The 18,839-nt window shown below is 40.5% G+C and overlaps 1 protein-coding gene across 1 annotated transcript; it reads right to left on the minus strand.

The window, feature by feature from the left end:
- Window positions 1-1,071: 1,071 nt before the first annotated feature.
- TASL (TLR adaptor interacting with endolysosomal SLC15A4) lies at window positions 1,072-16,110 on the minus strand. Its single transcript, XM_041741398.1, has 2 exons — window positions 15,946-16,110; window positions 1,072-2,977 (listed from the first exon to the last, which is right to left on the minus strand). The coding sequence occupies exon 2, from the start codon at window positions 2,974-2,976 to the stop codon at window positions 2,086-2,088; it is 891 nt and encodes a 296-aa protein (XP_041597332.1). The 5' UTR covers window position 2,977; window positions 15,946-16,110; the 3' UTR covers window positions 1,072-2,085.
- Window positions 16,111-18,839: the final 2,729 nt, after the last annotated feature.

Raw genomic sequence — 18,839 nt, forward strand, 5'->3', positions numbered from 1 at the left:
ATAACTGAATAATCATTTCAAAACCAATTTTCCTTTACTCATTATCATGTTGTAAAAAATTATAAAAATAAGCACTGAGAAATGTAGGAGATGTTGTTTTGCTCCACCCAGATTGCTGCTTCTGTATTGAGTGGCTCATTCCTCCAGCAACTTCCTCTGGCTTGGGGAATTTTGCCCTGAACTGAACTGCCTCAGCTCAAGCTACGCCCCCCTCTGGTCGAGTTGGAGAACCACAGCCAACCCTTTAATATTAATTTGGATCCATTTTGAAGGGCCATCCCAGCTCTAGAGCTTCCTGAGACGGCCTGAGGCCTCTGTAGAAACCTTTTCTGTTTCCTCACTCCCCAGGAAGCTGCCTCCCCAGGCTCTGTCTCCATCACCTTCCCAGGGAAGCTCAGTTAAGTCCAGTAACCCTAGTATGGGCAAGGCACTATCGGGAAACAGGGTTGGCAAACTTTCTTCCTAAGAGGGCAGATGGTGGGGCACCTGGGTGGTTCAGAGGTTGAGCATCTGCCTTCGGCTCAGGTCGTGATCCTGGGTCCCAGGATTGAGTCCTGCATCGGGCTCCCTGCATGGAGCCTGCTTCTCCCTCTGCCTGTGTCTCTGCCTCTCTCTCTGGGTCTCTCATGAATAAATAAATAAAAATCTTTTTAAAAAGGAGAACAGATAGTGTTTGAGATTCCGGCAGGCCATATGTTCTCTGTCACATTTACTCAACTCTGCCATTCTATGTGAAAGCAGCCCGCGACAATACATAAACGAATGGGTGTGGCTGAATTACAATAAAGCCTTATATTATAGACACTGAATCTGAATATTTTCCACCTGTCAATATCCTTTGGTTTTTCCATTTTTAAATGATGGAAGAAATTCTGAGCTCATGGGGGCTCAAAAAGGGTGTAACTAGATTTATTGTGATCATTTTGCAATAGATACAGTGACTCAGGTTATATGCCTGAAACTAATGCAACGTTATAGGTCAATTATATCATAATTTAAAAAAAATAGGCAGCAGTCTAGATAAGGCCAATGAGCCATGTTTTGCCATCCCATAAGCCAGAGGAAGGGGGTAGAGCAGTGAGGTATTCCTGAAACTTCCATTGCAGAGCATGAGTTACCAGAATTTGCTATGATGGGATCCTAGAGCTCGTAACCTTGTTTAGGAGGATGCGGAAGACCCCTTCCTGGCTCCAGAAGGGTCAAGAGAAAGTGGAGAAAAAGACAATGGGGGGGATTAACATTTGTAACTGCATTTGAAGCTTAATGCCACCAAGAAAATTGTATATAGCAAAATAAAAGGAATCATTTTAGTATTCACAAGGTGAGGAGCACCTGACTGGCTCGGTCGGAAGAGCATTCGACTCTTAATCTCAGGGTTATAAATTCAAGCCCCAAGTTGAGTGGAGAGGTTACTTAAAAATAAGATCTTATAAAAAAATTCACTATGTGTTTTCTGTTCAGAAAACTTCACTAGTGAACAGAACTAGGAGGTTAGTGTGGCGGTAGCTAATCATTCAAAAAAAACCACAATTACAATTTGCTACTGTTGGAATGTTTATAAAGAATATATATTTTAAACGATCTGATAAAGAATAGAGAAAAGAAATAGAAACATAATTTCAAAACTGTTTAAACTGGTCTTTCTACCCAAACAGCACCCTTCTACATACAGTCCATTCTTCTCAAGAAGAAGCAACTTGGAAGAATTTATTTGCTTCACAAACAGTGACTCTTTACGCTTAAACCTTTTGGCTCTTTATTTTCCCATGGTGTGTGTTCTTGCTTGGCTTGGCTTCTTTTTAAACTTGTGTACTCTTTTAAATGAATCCTACTTTTTCTTTTTGGGTCATTTTCATTTTTTGTTTTGTTGCTGTACAACCTTTGCTTTGAAATTAGTCCTTATAGCTCCTTTTTCCACATGCCTTCATCATGTGTAATAGTACAATTTCCTCTTCATTCATACCTGTCCTCCATCCAAACTTTACCTCTCCAGCTCCGGACTCCCCTTCACACCCACCTCCGGCACATTTCTCACTGAAGAAAGTGTAGCTTTAGTGTGGAGCAGTTGAGAGAGAGGTATCCTCCCTAAGGATTGACGTTGCTGTACTGAGAAATATGGAGACTAGGTGTGCTGATTTCACTGGATACCAACTGTAATAGACAGTTAATGACTATATCCTTGGCTTTGGACGTCTCCAGATTCTTCTCTCTAGACACTTGGAGACTAATTTGATCCACATTTGTCATGATGAGTTCCGATGCCAAAATCTGGGTGGGAGAACTGTCATGAAATTCGGTGTCCATAATGTACTGCTTATATAACTCTTCCACCTTCTGCTCCAGGTACTCATTCAGGACTGCATTAGAAATAGGCTTCTGCATTTGCAGGCTGCTCTTCTCTTTGATGCTGGTTATTCTCCAGTAGGATGAATACTGCTGGATAGGTTTTTGGGGAAAGTAGCTGGGCTGAGGGGAAATGGAATCCTCCATGGGCAAAGGAATCTCAGATGATTTCAGCAAAGGGCCATATTCAAAGCTGCTCTCTGGGGGAAAATCTGTTGTCACTGAGTTAATAGCCATCACCTGGCCCCCTGCAATATGTAAGTCATTATAATTCTTGCAAATACTTTTGCAGGAAGGTGGAACCAAGTAGGTCTCTCGGCTGGAGTCTCTACATATTTCAACTGCAGCCAAGGTGGGACTTTCAAACACGGGATTGGGGTTTGTCTGCAGCATTATGGTTCTCTGATCTCTACTGTGTTGGCTCTCTCTTGAATGCACTGAAGAAATAAATTTGTCCGAGGATTTGCAGCTCACATACAGACTTCGTACTTGGGTTTCATCCACAGAACAGTAGGAATGAGTCGCAGATGTTGTCTCTTCTTCCTTCTCAGCCACCTGCTCATTATAAGATGAACAGCTCCAGTGGATGTCATTCTGGTAGGCAAGTCCACTGAGATACCCTTCTGACAGCATTCTGGAAAGAGAGTTGATAAGGAACAGTGGGGGAAATGAAGGTTGGAATTATAAAAATGGGCAGTTGATGATGTGCAAATTAAGGACAACAAAGGAGATGATTTCATTCATCCACTAAGCCATTATAAATTATGTGTCTGCTGTGTACCAGGACTATGGCATACGGTAGAGATAAACAGAGAACCTAGTTGAGTCTTTCAAGAAGACTGGGACAGTGATAAGCACCAAGGAAGTACAGAAGAGGAGCCCCTAACACAGCCCTGGGCAAAGGCAGAGAAGTTACAAGGTATGTCCTGGAGAAGGTGACACTTTAGGTAAATTGTGAAGAATGAGTGGGCCAGATGCTGAGTTGAAAGAGAATATGGTGGCATGGCCTGTTTACCATACACCAACATGCTGAGCATAAGCAGGAGGGGTTGGAAAAGACACTGGAATTGGCTCTGGGGGGGCCTTGGGCATCAGGTAGCAGCATTTACTTTCTGCCCCAAAGAAAATAGGGAATGATTGGGTAGCTGGAAATTAGGGAAGCAACTAGTGAATTCTGGGGGAAAAAAAAACATTGCACACTTGTGATTTCTACTGAAAATAAGAACTGTGTCTTACTCGTCTTTGTATTTATCCCTGGGAGCTGGCACAACCATTTGCGTTTTGGAGGGGCTCAAAAGATAGTTTTTAATATCTTGAATTAAATAATCGACCACCATGACAGGTAAGACGAGAATTCTGTAGCCTCCAATCACAAAGGCCCATGGAGCCTCCCTTGCCTTTGCAGTGCAGGATGAATTTCTTGCTCTGTCCAGCCCACTTCTCACTGTAGGTAAGCCTAGAAGTGTCTCTGTGCCCTGCTGATGTGTTGACCTCTCCCCTAGATACTGGGGAGCCTTCCTGACCTGGGGCTTTGGCTCCACCTGCCTCCCTTCGTCACCCTCCGCGGTTGTCACGGGAGTCTGAGTGGCTAGAACAGGCTGGAAACTAGCAGCTGCCTTTTCTAAAAAGGGAACACTGGCATTCCTGGCACTGGGGCACCAGACAACAGAAAAGATAACCACTCCTCTTTGGCCTCGAGGGCCAGACGCTCCAAACAGATCTGTTAACTTAAGCCTGAAATTGAAAGGTCAAATTAGGAAATGATTTTATCTAAACAGAAGGCTCCTACTTTTACATTTTAGCATCTATGTTCATAGGTACTTCCCAAGTGAATTTTTTTAAGATTTTATTTATTTATTCGTGAGAGACACAGAGAAAGAGAGGCAGAGACACAGGCCGAGGGAGAAGCAGTCTCCATGCAGGGAACCCGACATGGGACTCGATCCCGGGTCCCCAGAATCACACCCTGGGCTGAAGGCGGCGCTAAACCGCTGAGCCACCAGGGCTGCCCTCCAAGTGAATTTTTAATTGTAGAAGGGTAATTTTATAAATGGAATAAAATTAGTATAATTATTTTAATTGTATAAGGGTAATATTTTCAGTGTTTATTTTCTCTTTTCGAACTATTTGGAGATCTAGTCAGTCAATTTATCAGTTACTTAAGTAATTATCATATTCTATTCTGTTACATACCATAAAGATACAAAATTAAAGGTATTCAACAAATCTGTGAGGGGATTCTTGCATGCTGGACACGCTTAGGATAATGAAAACGAGTCCCAGAAAAACTTTCTTAGTTCTTCCCTCAACCTGAACATGAAGATGAAAAAGCAGCTCTTAGCTACATGAGAAGCAGATAATTTACAGAGCAAAAGCGTTTATCATACAGGTTTAATATTGATGCGGTTACTTCACAACTTGCCTCCTCCCCCCACCCAGGCTGCAGCTAGAGACTTCAGCCTTCAGGGCCTCAGAGTATCATCTAAAAAAGCAGAACAAAAATGAAACTCTCTACTTTTGAGTTCATACATGGGCTTCTAGAACGCTTGGCAGAATTTGGTTTTAGAAAAGTGGCTTTTGAGAAAACATAACTTGAGCTTGGAAACTGGAGAATCCTGAGCCCCAAATAATTCAGGGCCTAGTATTTATGCATCACCAGGAGACTAGGGGATATAAATTCCCCATCAGTGGAAGAGCTATGACTCCAGCTGGGTTAGGGAAGCCAAGAAAAGAGGTCCGTGCCTTACCTCCCACGTGCAATCTGGGGAGCAGCAAGTCTAAGGAAATGGTCTCCTGCTTAGCATGCTGTGGGAGAAGGAGGAGAGCCAGCCGCATGGATTACTTAGGTGGACAGGTCTGAGACTGCCTCATCAGGTCTGTTCACACACCCAGAGCCTCCAAAGCTGGAGAAGACCTAGGTTTGGGGTGAGAAGATTGCAGACATATCTACAGACTATTTCTCAGGGACCAGGTGAATAAGTTTCCATGGATGCCAGTATGATGACATGTCAATGATCAAACATGCCCCCCTCTTCTACATCCAAAACTGACCCCATACCTCTGTGTCAACATGCTGGAATAGAGGGGGAAACCCAAGGAGGAAGCAGCCCTGAAGTGACTGCAGAAGTCCTGATAAATTTGAAATGTTCATATTCAGAAGAAAAGGGAGGAAAAGAAGAACAGACCAGTACAATAACATTACAGAAGCTGAAAGGTGGGAGACCACAGGGCAATGTCTTTGGAGATGAGAAAACTCTTAAAGAGAGCCAAGGAAAAATCCAAGAGCCAATCTGCTTGAAATTCCCCTAAATGTTCAGGAGTATGGGCAAGACTGTTCTGGGGAACCCGACTCGTCTGAGAAGGAGAGCAATTGACACCAGAGGATCCCCAACTAAATGAGAGCATCCAGATCACCCTTCATTCAAGTTCACAATCACAAGAGCCTGCGGAGCTTTTTGGATCTCATGTTTAACTGTGAATTCAATTTTGAAACCTCCAAAGAAAGCTCTGAATGGGAGAGACCAAAGCAGTCACTCAAAAGAATTAATTCTTGAGAGGAGGGGCAGTGGCAAGAACTACCATCAATATTCTCAAGGGGACAGGGTTGATAAAACAATCTTCAATTCAAATAGGATACGATAAAAAAAATTCTGAAGTCCTTAAAAATTAAAAATGTTAGTGAATTTTAAAGTTCAGTAGAAAGATTGGGAAGTAAATTTAAGGCAAACTCCCATTTTGAAAGTAGAACAAAAATACAAGATGAAAAATAGTAAAGATAAAATTAAAAAACCAATCTAGGAGATTGATTATCTGAAGCAATAGAAATCACAGAAAGAAGACTGGGTATATGGGGGAGAAATTTAAACAATTAAGGAGTATTCCCAGAACTGAAGGACCTAAGTTTCTGAAATTCTGGGTAAATGCCCACTTTTCCTATATGTCTCCTCTTGTGACTGTAAAAAGTACCCTTAGGACAAAGAGAAAACACTATACATTTCCAGAGAGAAAAAAGAAGAAAAAACTCCAAGAACCGGAATGTTTAGACTTCTCCAAAGCAACATGAGAAGCAAGAAGATTATGTAACAATGTCTAGAAATATTTGAACAAAATTTGTTTCCAACCTAGAATTTAATGACCAAATCATCCATCAGCATGAGGATAAAACATAGATAAAACAGTTCATCTCCTAGGCGCCTTTCTCAGAAAGTCAGTGGAAAACATGCTCCCATGAAAGGAGTAAGTATAAAAGGCTCAAGAGGCAACGTGGTTGGTTGGAACAGATCAGAAGGCTTCTGGAGATAAAGATGGAACTGAAGACCACTTGACAAGTCTGAGCACTGTGAAGTGAGATTTATGTAATTGGCTATGGTCTTGGAGGTAAATGAGGAAAAGTGAAGCAAATGAAAAATCTAGACCAGTGCTGTCCAATAGCACTTTCTGAAATGATGGAATGATCTTTATCTGTGCTGTCCCAAATGTTAAGTGGTAGACACATGTGGTTAGCGGGCACTTGAAATGCAGTTAATGAAACTGAATTTTAATTTTATTTAAATTAATTTAAAATGCCACATGGCACCCTATTGGACAGCATAGGCTTAGAAGATAAGTGAAGGTAATAACATAAAACGTTAAAATACTCAAGACAGACAATTATAATTGCAATTTAAAGTACGCCAGATGATCACTGTCATTCACTGTCATAGCAGTCATTCTAGAACAACGTATGATTAATTCATCTCTGTACTCCTTTCAAGGAGTGAGTGTTGGAGAGGGAATATCAAAAGATAATGAACAAAGGGCATAAACTTTTAGCTCTTTGGTGATGATGTATGGGACCCTAATCTGAGACACTTTGTGTTTAGCTATTTTGAAACCAAGATTATATGACACTTCTTTTAATTTTTCTTCCACTACTGTTTGGGGAAGTTTAGAATCCCTGTGTGAGTGGTTCAAGGAAATTTTTTAAAGCTATTTTTGTTTTAATAGTGTGGTTTCTTAGGTTGTCTCTGAGGCGATAAAAGTGCCATATAATGCAGATTTCTCTGGTGATGGAAATGTTAAATATCTGTGCTGTCCATTATGATAGCCAAGAGCCACATATGACTAGTGTGTGAAATGTAGCTAGTGTGACAGACATTTTCACTTAATTTAAATTGCCACATTTGGCTACCATTATACGCTCCACAGATCTAGGCAATTATAAACTCCAGCTCATAATTTACGAAGTTGTATATGGGGGAGAACTTTAAACAAAGTGTGGTTTATTACATGGCTGAGTTGGACATAGTTTTGGATAGTCACAATAATATAGTGGTGAAAATTGATCTAACCAAATTTGAGGTATAGTTGCAGAATGACAAAGACAAGAGACAAGGATAATACTTGATCATGTAGAGTAATGTAATATCAATAAAAATTGTTTTGGGAGATGCCTGGGTGGCTCAGGGGTTGAGCATCTGCCTTTGACTCAGGGCATGATCCTGGAGTCGCAGGAATGAGTGCCACACCAGGCTTCCTGCATGGAGCCTTCTTCTCCCTCTGCCTATGTCTCTACCTCTCTCTGTGTGTGTCTCTCATGAATAAATGAATAAAATCTTTAAAAAATTGTTTTAGGCATTTGCCTATGTGTCCAGACTGGGTGGCCAGCCAGTGTAGAGAAAGGAACACTGATTTAGCATGTCCTTGGTGTATGTACTTGGTAGAAGCCAGGGGAGGAAAAAAAAAAACTAAATAATTATCTGATTGGTGACAAGTCAATAAATAATGCCCCAAACTGAAAAATCCAAAAGTTGGAAGGAAAGTTGGTGGTAAATACTAAATAGTAAAAAGGGAGATAAAAGTAGTTGCTTTTGGAAAAGAGGTATGGGGACTGCTGTTTTGCATAACAAACCTCTTAGGATCATTTGACCCAAATTATGTTCATGTAGAACTTGGATTCATTTCCTATTTAAAAACCAAATATAACTATTTTTAAAGTAACTAAGAGGGAAAAATAAGAAGCTGGCTCTTCCTGAACGGCTGGGTTTATTGTTAAAGATTAAACACATTCAAAAAAAGAGAAGAAAGAAAGAAAGAAAGAAAGAAAGAAAGAAAGAAAGAAACACATTCTACTTTTTTTGAGAAAGAACATGTGAGCAAGGTGGGCCAGGGAGGTGGGGGTAGCAGGGGGTTGAGGAGCAGAGAGAGAAATCTTAAGCAGCCTCCACACCCAACGCAGAGACGAAATCAAGAGTCAGGCGATTAACCAACTGAGCCACTCAGGCGCCCAAGGATATAACATACTCTAAGGGTGAAGAAGAGAAGAGACAGAAAAATCATTGTGTAAAAGATAAGCTTTTATTTGTCCCTAAAGAACAAGAAGGATTCGAACAAGCATGAGAAAAGGGAAGAATCATTGCAGAGAGAGGAGAAGTCAATAGAAGTGAACAGATTCGTGTTGTCATTCTCTTGTCCTCTGTAACAGACACCAGTCTGGAGGAATAACATTGTTATTTCTCAAAGTCATGGTCGCCTAAGACTTTTACTAAAATTTCACAATCCTTCTTTATCAGCCTTATTCCCATTCAGCGCTATCCCAAATCTCCCACTATTTATCCTATTCTCATACCAAATAATTGGCCCTAAAGGAGTCTTCTTTCTTTTTATGTGATTGATGTTTATGAGTACTCCAGATAATCTCCACTCCTTCAAAACAATGAAGGAAGAGGGTCTAGGATTTTGTTTGGAAGAATGGGCCTTTTGCACTATTTGTCATCAGCTGAGAGCTTTGTTGGTACCTTGATTTTGGTGAAACAAGAACCCTACCATTCTCATATGTGGGGCCCAAGGCAGACCATTAAGGCAGAAAGTGCTAAGTCTGATGATGGGAAAGCAGAAAATACGTCCTAATTTCTAGGGAAAGATAGTCTCATGGATAAAGGAAAAGATTGCTCAGAGGGAGGACCATTCAGGCAAGTTAGTTGGGTCATGCAAGGCTGAGGACATCCGTTTGTATGGCCTGTATCCTGCAGGCCATACAAAGCTCTCAAAGGTAACCAAGCTGATGTAGGACATGATGCCATCCATCAGTAAATGACAAGACCGATTTCAGCAAGGTAAGCTTGGAGTTAAGGATCCAAATAAGGAGGCTGCTCAATTCATCCCCAGCTGAGGGGATTGGGACAGGAACCAGGGAAGGAGGTAGCAGAAGAGGAAGAAAAGGAATGAACTTTGAGACACCGAGAATCCTGGACATGAAAATGAAGGAGAGAGAGGAGCCAAAAGTAACTGAGTCGGGGCCTGCTGGGAAATGGCACCAGCGCTGAGCAAAATGGAAAGATTGGGAGAAAAAGCTAGAAAAGGAACTAATAGGTTTACTTGAGTTCCTCTTGACTCTCACATGAGACGAACTTTCTGAGTGCAAGTGACTAATTATGCATTGGTGATTCAGGCCAGAAGCCCATTAGAGAGGCTACTCATAGTCAACAGTGAAACCATCTTCCAAGTGTGCATGGTGGGAGTTTATACTAGGAGCTGGAGTAGCTTGTGGGTATTGATAGCCTTGCATAGTCTAAGGAGGAATGAGCAACAGCCAGAGCTGTAGTATCAATAGCTTTGTAAAGACTACATAGCTTCAAATATACCGGACAAGTCATATTTTTAAAATCTACATTGAAAGGTTAAGTTTCATTATCTTATTCAGACGAAGACAAAACAAACTCTTGGGCTAGTAGTCAGGAGACCAGAATTCTGGTTCTGATTGTCATTAGCTGTGGTTTTAGTCTTATTGATGACAGACAAGTCAATTAAAGAGCTCACGTTAGTACTAGCCACAACCCACATACCATCTTAAGTGCTTTTTATCTACTGAATCACTGGATCCCCTAAAAGACTCTAAGATGTAGGTACTCATATTGTGCTCATTATATAGAAATCAAAATTCAGTCATATGTCCAAAACCACCAGACATTCAGACACTGGCAGTCAGAAGACTGAGCCCACATTCACATGTCCTTTAACTCCTCAGAGACTCAACTTCTGATCTGTAAATGAAGAATGTAGGATTAAATTATCGATTGAGTCCCTCCAAACTTTAATATTGTGTGAGTTGATAAGTATAAAGAAGGTTAAGCAAACATTACTCAGAATCGAAAGCAGTTTCTGAACATTAGCAGCAGAGGACAGCAGAGAGCACGCTAAAGCAGCTTCAAAATTGCTCCAAAGCTATGCAGAGGAATATTGTGTGAAATTTCTAAACAAAAATTATACATATATTAACTAATTTAATATAAAAAAACCTTTAATGTACACTTAGAGTGAAAACAATACTGCATATCATGACATCCTAAAATTTAAAAAATAGAGGAATAATGTTATTGGAGTTTACTTTGTTAGCATTTAAAAACACTTGAGTGATTATTTGTGAAATTCTTATGATGTTAATCTCTTCAGAGATAATATAAAAGGTATGCCTCAAACAAATGTCAAGACATGTATTAGAGTAAATTTCAGCTAAAACACTGAAACATAAGCCAATGAATTATTTTAATTGTTCCAAAATATTTTATCACTTGAATTTTTGTTTCTCATCACAGAGAAGGTATATCGATATATTTAGAATTGCCCATAACTAAGTGTGAAGGAAAAGACATCCAAGGACATTTGCAAATGAGATGTTCCAGGCAAATTTAGTCTACATTAATCATTACCAGACAGGGGAAATACCAAAATTAACCTTAGGTGCAAATTCACATCTTAGAAATATGTGCTAAAGTGCAGAACCTTTGTTAAAGCATTTGCTTGGATTTCAGAAGAAATTGCAACATAAATTCTTCTGTCTTCACTCTCATTTACACCTTTTCTCAGAAAACTCTTGTAATACTCTGTACATAGAAATTCATTTCATATATACCCAAACAAAGCAAGCATGGATTCGGAGAGGAAACCATCAAGAGGGAAGAACTTTATAACAGGGAACATTTGGAAAAACCTAAGTTAGGGATTGGAAAACTTTTTTTGTAAATATTTTGAGTCCCTGCCACTGTTACTCTGCATCATAGCAGGAAAGAAGCCATAGAGCATATGTAAACAAATGGCTGTGGCTGTGCTCCAATAAAACTTTATTTAGAAAAACAGGCAAAGGGCCAGTTTGACTCACAGGCCATGGTTTGCCTAACCCTTGACCTAAGTCCAGAAGCAGATGCAATAGCGGGATAGAGCATAATAATAACAGCAGTTGTGTCAGGGGCTTTCCCTGCCTTACACCTGATTTTTCAGTAACGCTGCATGTTAGTGATTATCGCACTTTGGATTTTCCAAGTGAGGAAGCTGAGGTTGAGATTTGACCAGTGACCTTCCCAAGGACACAAAACAACTAAATGCTGGAGGCCGGATTCAAGTCCAAATGTATGAACTCCAAAGCACGTGGTCTGTTGGTAAAACATGTCCCACCGCTGCCTTGTTGAGAGCAGTTAACATCAAGCAGTCATGACAAGCGATTAGTCCTTCCAGGAGAAGGGTATCCACCCTGAGTCCATTTCATAACAACGGCGCTGGGGATTAGAGGAAGGGAGGTACAGTGAGGTACAGCAGGAAAGGCTCCAAGAAGACAGCCGATGCCCACCCCAGAGGAGTGGCCCAGAGGGCTACCTACAGGGCCCAATTGTGTATCAATGCCAGTATGTCTTTAAATGATCCATCCTCGCTGGCCTTTCAATCTTGCTATGTGAACCTTTTCCCTAAACACTCCCACTGGCAGTGGCCTGACATCGTCTCACCCTTAATTTTATAACCACAGAGTAATTTAATTTTACAGATGCACTGTTTAAATATCCATAGCATCCCGTGACCTCCAGGATAAAGTCCACATGAGTTAGGCCCTCATGAGATGTGCTCTTTGTCTTCCCAACCTCCTCTCTGCCTGTTCCCCATGAGACTCAGGACCCCAGCTGTGCCAGACTGCTCCCAGTTCTCCACACCTCATGTCCATGCCATCTGAGGCATTTGTGCGTTGTTATTTCTGTCCTGAGAGCCCTGGTTGCCTATCCATCCCCCGTTTCACCCTTCACGTCTCCCATATCCACAATTCAGCGCCCCCTGGCCATCCATTCAGCACCTTTGCCCCCAAATTAGAAATTCTACGTTATTCTGTCCCTACCCCCAAGAGCTTTATCAGGATTGCACGGAATTTGAGCAAAATCAGCTGCTACCTTAAATAAATCAGTGAAATGAATCCTTGGGATGATCCTTTGAATAAAGGAGTAAGTGGTAATAGCAAAAGGACAGCGAGAAGATTGGGGATTGCTGGGAAGTGGGGAAGTTGGGGGTGATAGGGTGCCAGGACAGAATTGCCTCTGGAAGGACAGTTTGTATGCCTGTGCATAATCTAAGATCTCTGAGGGGCTGGGTTGAGACAGGGGAGCAAAGAAGCCTCCAAAGCCCCGTGGAGGTGGCACGATGGGGCTGGCTCCTGGCATCATAGGAAATAAAGACAGGAAAAGGCTGTTTGACATTTCAAACAAGATCTGGGGCCCAGCTAGCTGGGGTGTAGTTTGGTTCCCACCTGTTCTCAGCAGCATGTCTGCTTAAATAGGCCCGCCTTTTAACGGTTACGAATTGGTACAGCTACAGGCACATCTAGGTTAGCAAATCATTTCTCAAAGTGGACATTGAGGTTTTTCTTGCTTTTTGACTGTGTGTAATCACTCCACGAGCGTTTCCGTAGGCCAGATTTGGAGAAGGCAGGTCACTACCCCACAGCTATTGTGAATTGCCTTTCAAGGAGCCTTTCAAGGAGCTTGAGCCAATCTTCTGACCAGCAACAGACATTCCTTGACACATTGTTATATTTTAATTTGCCAATCAGATAAGCAAACTTATTCATGCCTCAAATTTGAGGACGTAGCACTGTCCTGTGCAGATGATGTGTAGGTGACATATCAGAGATGTTATTTTTTTAATACCCCTAAATCCTCAAAATACTCCATTTTATCTCTTCATGTATTTTTCCTACAATCTAAATCCTAGATCCCATAATTCCAGTCTTTTCTTTTTTAAGATCTCAATTTTTGGGTCTTGTGAGTATAAACTATCAAAAGATTATCACTGAAAACCTTGAATATCATTTCGTTCCCAATCCTATTATCATGTAACCAAATCTATATTACATTTTTTTCATCATGAGAAGTAAATCTGTTACATGTTTCATTTTTCAGTGAACGATGCAAGAACTTTACCCAAACTGAGGTTTCTTTAGGAGGGATCTCCCCATTGGGAAAAAAAAAAAGCTGCTGCAGTTTCCTTAGTGTTGCCTTTGAAAGTACATGTTTTCTAGAGCTAGAAGTGGCCATTCACTTCACCATATACCTTGCTTTATATTCCTCTTATTTCATCTTTGGTGGCATTTGTCAATGGATGCTCTGAAGTATCACTCAACCTTATATCAATTCTTATTACAAAATAAATAATTCGGGGTTATCTCTTGTATCAAACATGAAGTGATTCTTGATTTCTGAAAGTCTAATTTGATGGCTAAGATGATATAAGTCAAAAGGCCTCTCTTTTCCATATTAACAACAGCAAGTAAATTTTCTGTTCAGTTCCGACCAAAGGTAACAGCTACTTCCAAAGGCTTTGTCTGGATATGTGAATTTCCTTATTATGGAAACTGTAAATTTTGATGCAGAAAATGTATATTTTTGTCATAGTTTGGATTTTCTTCATTATTTGGTCTTGACTTCTCACAGATGAAAAAATTAAAGCTTATGATCACTTTCTTGAATTTGACACAAAATGAAAGGAATAGAAAAATAAGAAAAGTGATCATAATAGTATTGACTGATGTTAAATTTCATTGGTGTTATAATTATTAATCATTATTATATTACTGATCATATCTATTACCTTTATCATTTACTTAATTGTAGTCCTACCACCAAAATGCAATGTAATATACTTGATTGGATTCTAAATTGAGAAAATAAAATTGAGAGGAACACATGGATAATTGGAAAAATTTAAATATATATCATATATTATATAATAGGAATGTATTGATGTTAAGTTTCCTTAGCATTGTAATTATGTAGAAGACTGACCTTTTTCTTAGGAGATAAATGCTCAAGAATCTGAAGGTGATGTGTCCTAAAGTTGCCAAAGAAACTATCTATATATATTTGTGTGTGTGTGTGTGTGTGTGTGTGAGTGTGCATGTGTATGAAGATAATGAGAAGGTAAATATGGCAACGTGCTACAACTGATTAACTGATGGAAATATGGGTGTTCAATGTACTATTCTTTCCATTTTAATATAGGTTTGAAACTTGGCAAAAATGAAAACCAGAAGGAAAATAACTATTTAGCTAATGAAGTTACATTACAATTACAATTTAGTTACATCCTGTCATGTTGGTGAAGTGCTTAGAGTGACAGTATTGCGTATATCGAAGATAATCCCCAGGTATGTGATTAGAAATGTTTCAGTAACTTGAAAGAGCTATTGAAACACCACTTTGCTGTGAGATAACGGAATTTAGTGCACTACCTTTGTATATCCCCTAAATTACCATTACGATGTGAATGTTTTATACAAATTTCAAATGCTCACCATTCCTCCCAGAAGCTTCTCATGCTCAGAAACACACTGCTAACTACACTGACCTATGCAGGAAGTGTTCCAAAAATATCGGTCTGAATACTCTGGCCAAATCCGGTCTATATTGAAGCACAGATGGATGTGCGCAAGAAAAAGTATGTTTGAGCAGATCTACAGATAATTCAAACAAAAGCCCACCTGTGCGAGTCTTTAACACCAGTGTGTAGGCTTTCCCCAAATCAGCCAGATGGCAATTCGAAAAGCAACAGCGCTGTAGGTCACCTTCGCTTTGAGTATGCCCTGCTACACAGGAAAACACTTATCTCAAGCTCTCGGAATGAATAATTGAGAGTCAAAGCCAATTGGATTTTACTGTAATTGTACTCATTTCAAAAACGATATCACTGTAACTAAATTCTAGGTTTCTCCTGTCCCAGCAAAATTCTGATCAGGTTCTTAGGCCTCCTTTTAAAAACATAGAAGCTAAATCTCCGCAGCGATACTGCGTGAGGACTGCATCAATCACACAACAGGAGCCAGATCTGACCCGTCCAAATTGTTAGGTCAAAAACATTTTTTAGAAATGCCAAAATGTGGGATCCCTGGGTGGCGCAGCGGTTTGGCGCCTGCCTTTGGCCCAGGGCGCGATCCTGGAGACCCGGGATCCAATCCCACATCGGGCTCCCGGTGCATGGAGCCTGCTTCTCCCTCTGCCTGTGTCTCTGCCTCTCTCTCTCTCTCTCTCTCTCTCTCTGTATGACTATCATAAATAAATAAAAATTAAAAAAAAAAAAAAGAAATGCCAAAATGTGAACATGAGGAGGTCAGAGAAGGGAGTGTTTGACTTCATTTCTCTTTACCGTCCCCCTCCATGGAATGCTTGCATCCATTCCCGCTCACCTCTGATTTGGTCAACAAAAAAAGCATCTTAGATGTTATGATTGCATCTGGCTTTGGATGAGAAAAGACTGAAAAAGGGAGGAGAGAGGTGCCAGAAGCACTTATAGGGCCTGTTGCCTCCTTTTTCTTACCTTCACTAACCAATCTGCTCCTTTGGTCCGGAAGAAACAGCAATCGACCATATAGAGATGAATAAGCCAGCCAGTGCTTTTTTTTCAGAAATGTTTGCAAGCCTTCCACTGGCACGACCAAGAGACTAAGTGGCTCATTGCATGGCCATTCTTCTTATAACTGATCCCATGGAAAGGGAGTTGTTTTTGCTCAAGTCTGATTTGTGCTCAAGAACAGTGGGAAGTCCCAGGAAGGGGGAGGCAATAACTGACAAACCCACATTGAGCCACAGAATGGTGTTTCTTCCCCTTTTTTGAAAAATGAAACCTATCTATGAAACTGTCTCTTGTTAAAATAGTTGATTGCTACGCTTTATATAAGAACCCGAACAACATAAATTTACTCCTCTAACAGTAAATTCTCTGGGATCCCTTTATCAAAAGAGAGCCAGTGTCAAGTAGGATTTAGAAAATTCTCAGTTTCATTGCTGACCTATAATTTTTGAGAAGTATTCTCAGATTTGTACTCACAATTAAAAAAATGCAAATGAAAACTGTTTTCTCTCTCAAATTAACCAAGGTTAAAAAAGAAGGTGTGATAGTACACTGGGTGGGCAAGGTTGTGGAGAAACAGGCACTCTCCTATGTAGTGGTGAGATTGTAGACATTTCTAGAGGGCCTTTTCCCAGCATCTGTTGACTTTTTTTCCCCAAACTTTTACATATCCATATCCTCTGACCCAACGACTTTATTTGTATAAATTCACCTATGTCACATATTTACACTTGTGCACAGAAACATTGAAAAGTTATTTGTTGCAGCATTAGGGATACATCAATAGGATATGGGCTAAGTAAATGTAGAGCTTTATAGAGTACTACACAGTGTTAGAGTGATCTGGCTTTGCATGGAATCATAGGAAAAGATATACAGGATATATTGTTCAGCAAGAACATATAATATGCTCCAATTTGTATCTTTAAAAGAATTTGTGTGTGTATGTGTGTGTGTGTGTGTGTGTGTGTTTGCTTACACAGAGTAGTTCTATAGGGAGATGCAAGAAAGAAGCAATTGCCTTTTTTAAAGATTCTTTATTTAAATTCAATTTCATGGGCAGCCCCGGTGACTCAGTGGTTTAGCGCCGCCTTCAGTCCAGACAGAGAAGCAGGCTCCCCATGGGGAGCCCGACGTGGGACTTGATCCCAGAACTCTGGGAACACACCCTGAGCTGAAGGCAAATACTCAATCACTGAGCCAGCCAGGAGTCCCTGATGCTCACCTCTTGATATCATCCCCTTGCAGAGTCCCCTGCCCACACTGAACCATGAGTGACCATTAGAATAATGTGGAAGTGATGGGGGGATCCCTGAGTGGCTCAGCGGTCTAGCGCCTGCCTTTGGCCCAGGGCGTGATCCTGCAGACCCGGGATCAAGTCCCGTGCTGGGTTCCCTGCATGGAGCCTGCTTCTCCCTCTGCCTCTCTCTCATTCTCTCTCTCTCTCTCTCTCTATCTCTCTCTCATGAATAAATAAATAAATAAAATCTTTAAAAATAAATAAATAAATTCAATTTCATGAACACAGAGTGTATTATTAGTTTCAGAGGTAGAATTTAGTGATTCTTCAGTTGCATATAACAGTGCTCATTGCTTCAAGTGCCCTTCTTAATGCCCATTACCCAGTTACCCCATCCCTCCACCCACCTCCCCTTCCAAACCATGAATATGTGAATATGTCCACTTAATGGGTTTGTTTTGTTTACCTTTGATCTATGACTTGCCTTCAAAAGTTTTAAGTTTAAAGGTGTATTGGCATTTTATGTATGTTAGAGCCTCTGGGGATTTTCATCATTATTTCATGGGACATTACTTAGATCCAGTTGGAAAGGTAGATTCCCATATGTGAGCCATAATATGAATTAGCTTTGAATCTGACCCTCAAGAACTTAGGTGTAAGCAAGAGATTTTCATAAATTGAGGACCAAATATTGTTTTATTTCATTTGAGTGTAGGTTCAACAACTACCAGATGTACTGAGAATATTTTAGAACGGGTCATGCCTGTGCCCAGAAACACTTTCTGATGGGTTCCGAAAGAGTTCACCTAGCAGTACCATGCAATAACCGTTATGGGAGGGTTCCATCTGCTCTGGGTTGCATTAACTCGTATTTATTGTTTATTTCAAGTACAACATGTAGATTTGTAGCATACTCATGATTTTTGTTTCAAATTACACATTTTATGGAAATCATTCTTTGCAGAAAATATTTTCTGTCAACAAAAAGCACTATGTTGGGGTGCCGGGCTGGCTCAGTCGGTAGAGCATTGCAACTCTTGATCTTGGGGTCATGAGTTTCGAGCCCCATATTGGGTGTAGAGCCTATTTTTAAAAATTTGGGGGGGGTTGGCATCATGTCAGGTTGGCTTACCATTCATTTCTCTTTTGATAAGACCTGAGTTTATGAAATTGGCTTTCGACTACTTACTCTTTGCTGACTGTAATAAAGCAGAATTATATCCTGTGTAACTAAAATCTTACAATATGATTTTCTGTCCACCTGCTGATGGTAGGTAAAGAGTTACTGCCTTGATTTCTGTGCCTTTAACAGGATATTTTTTCCTGTTATTCAATTACCTCTCCTGGTGTTGAACGTTCCTCCAAGTTATTTCCGTTATGATTTCATCCGTACTTAGCTCACCCCTAGTCCTCAATAGGTTTCCTCCACCCTACACTCACCTCCTAGTGCTCTTACCAAGGCTCTCAAATTCCTCAGCCATTGGCCTTTCTGTCACGTCATACTTGCCAATGGCCAGTTACCAGTAAAATCTATCACTGCCTCTCGCATAACTAAGAGAAGGGTGAATACGTTGTGTGTATGTCCCTGTACCTATGCACATACACACAGCTGATCAGTTCA

This window comes from Vulpes lagopus, chromosome X (genome assembly GCF_018345385.1).
Source record: "Vulpes lagopus strain Blue_001 chromosome X, ASM1834538v1, whole genome shotgun sequence".
Taxonomy (NCBI): Eukaryota; Metazoa; Chordata; class Mammalia; order Carnivora; family Canidae; genus Vulpes; species Vulpes lagopus.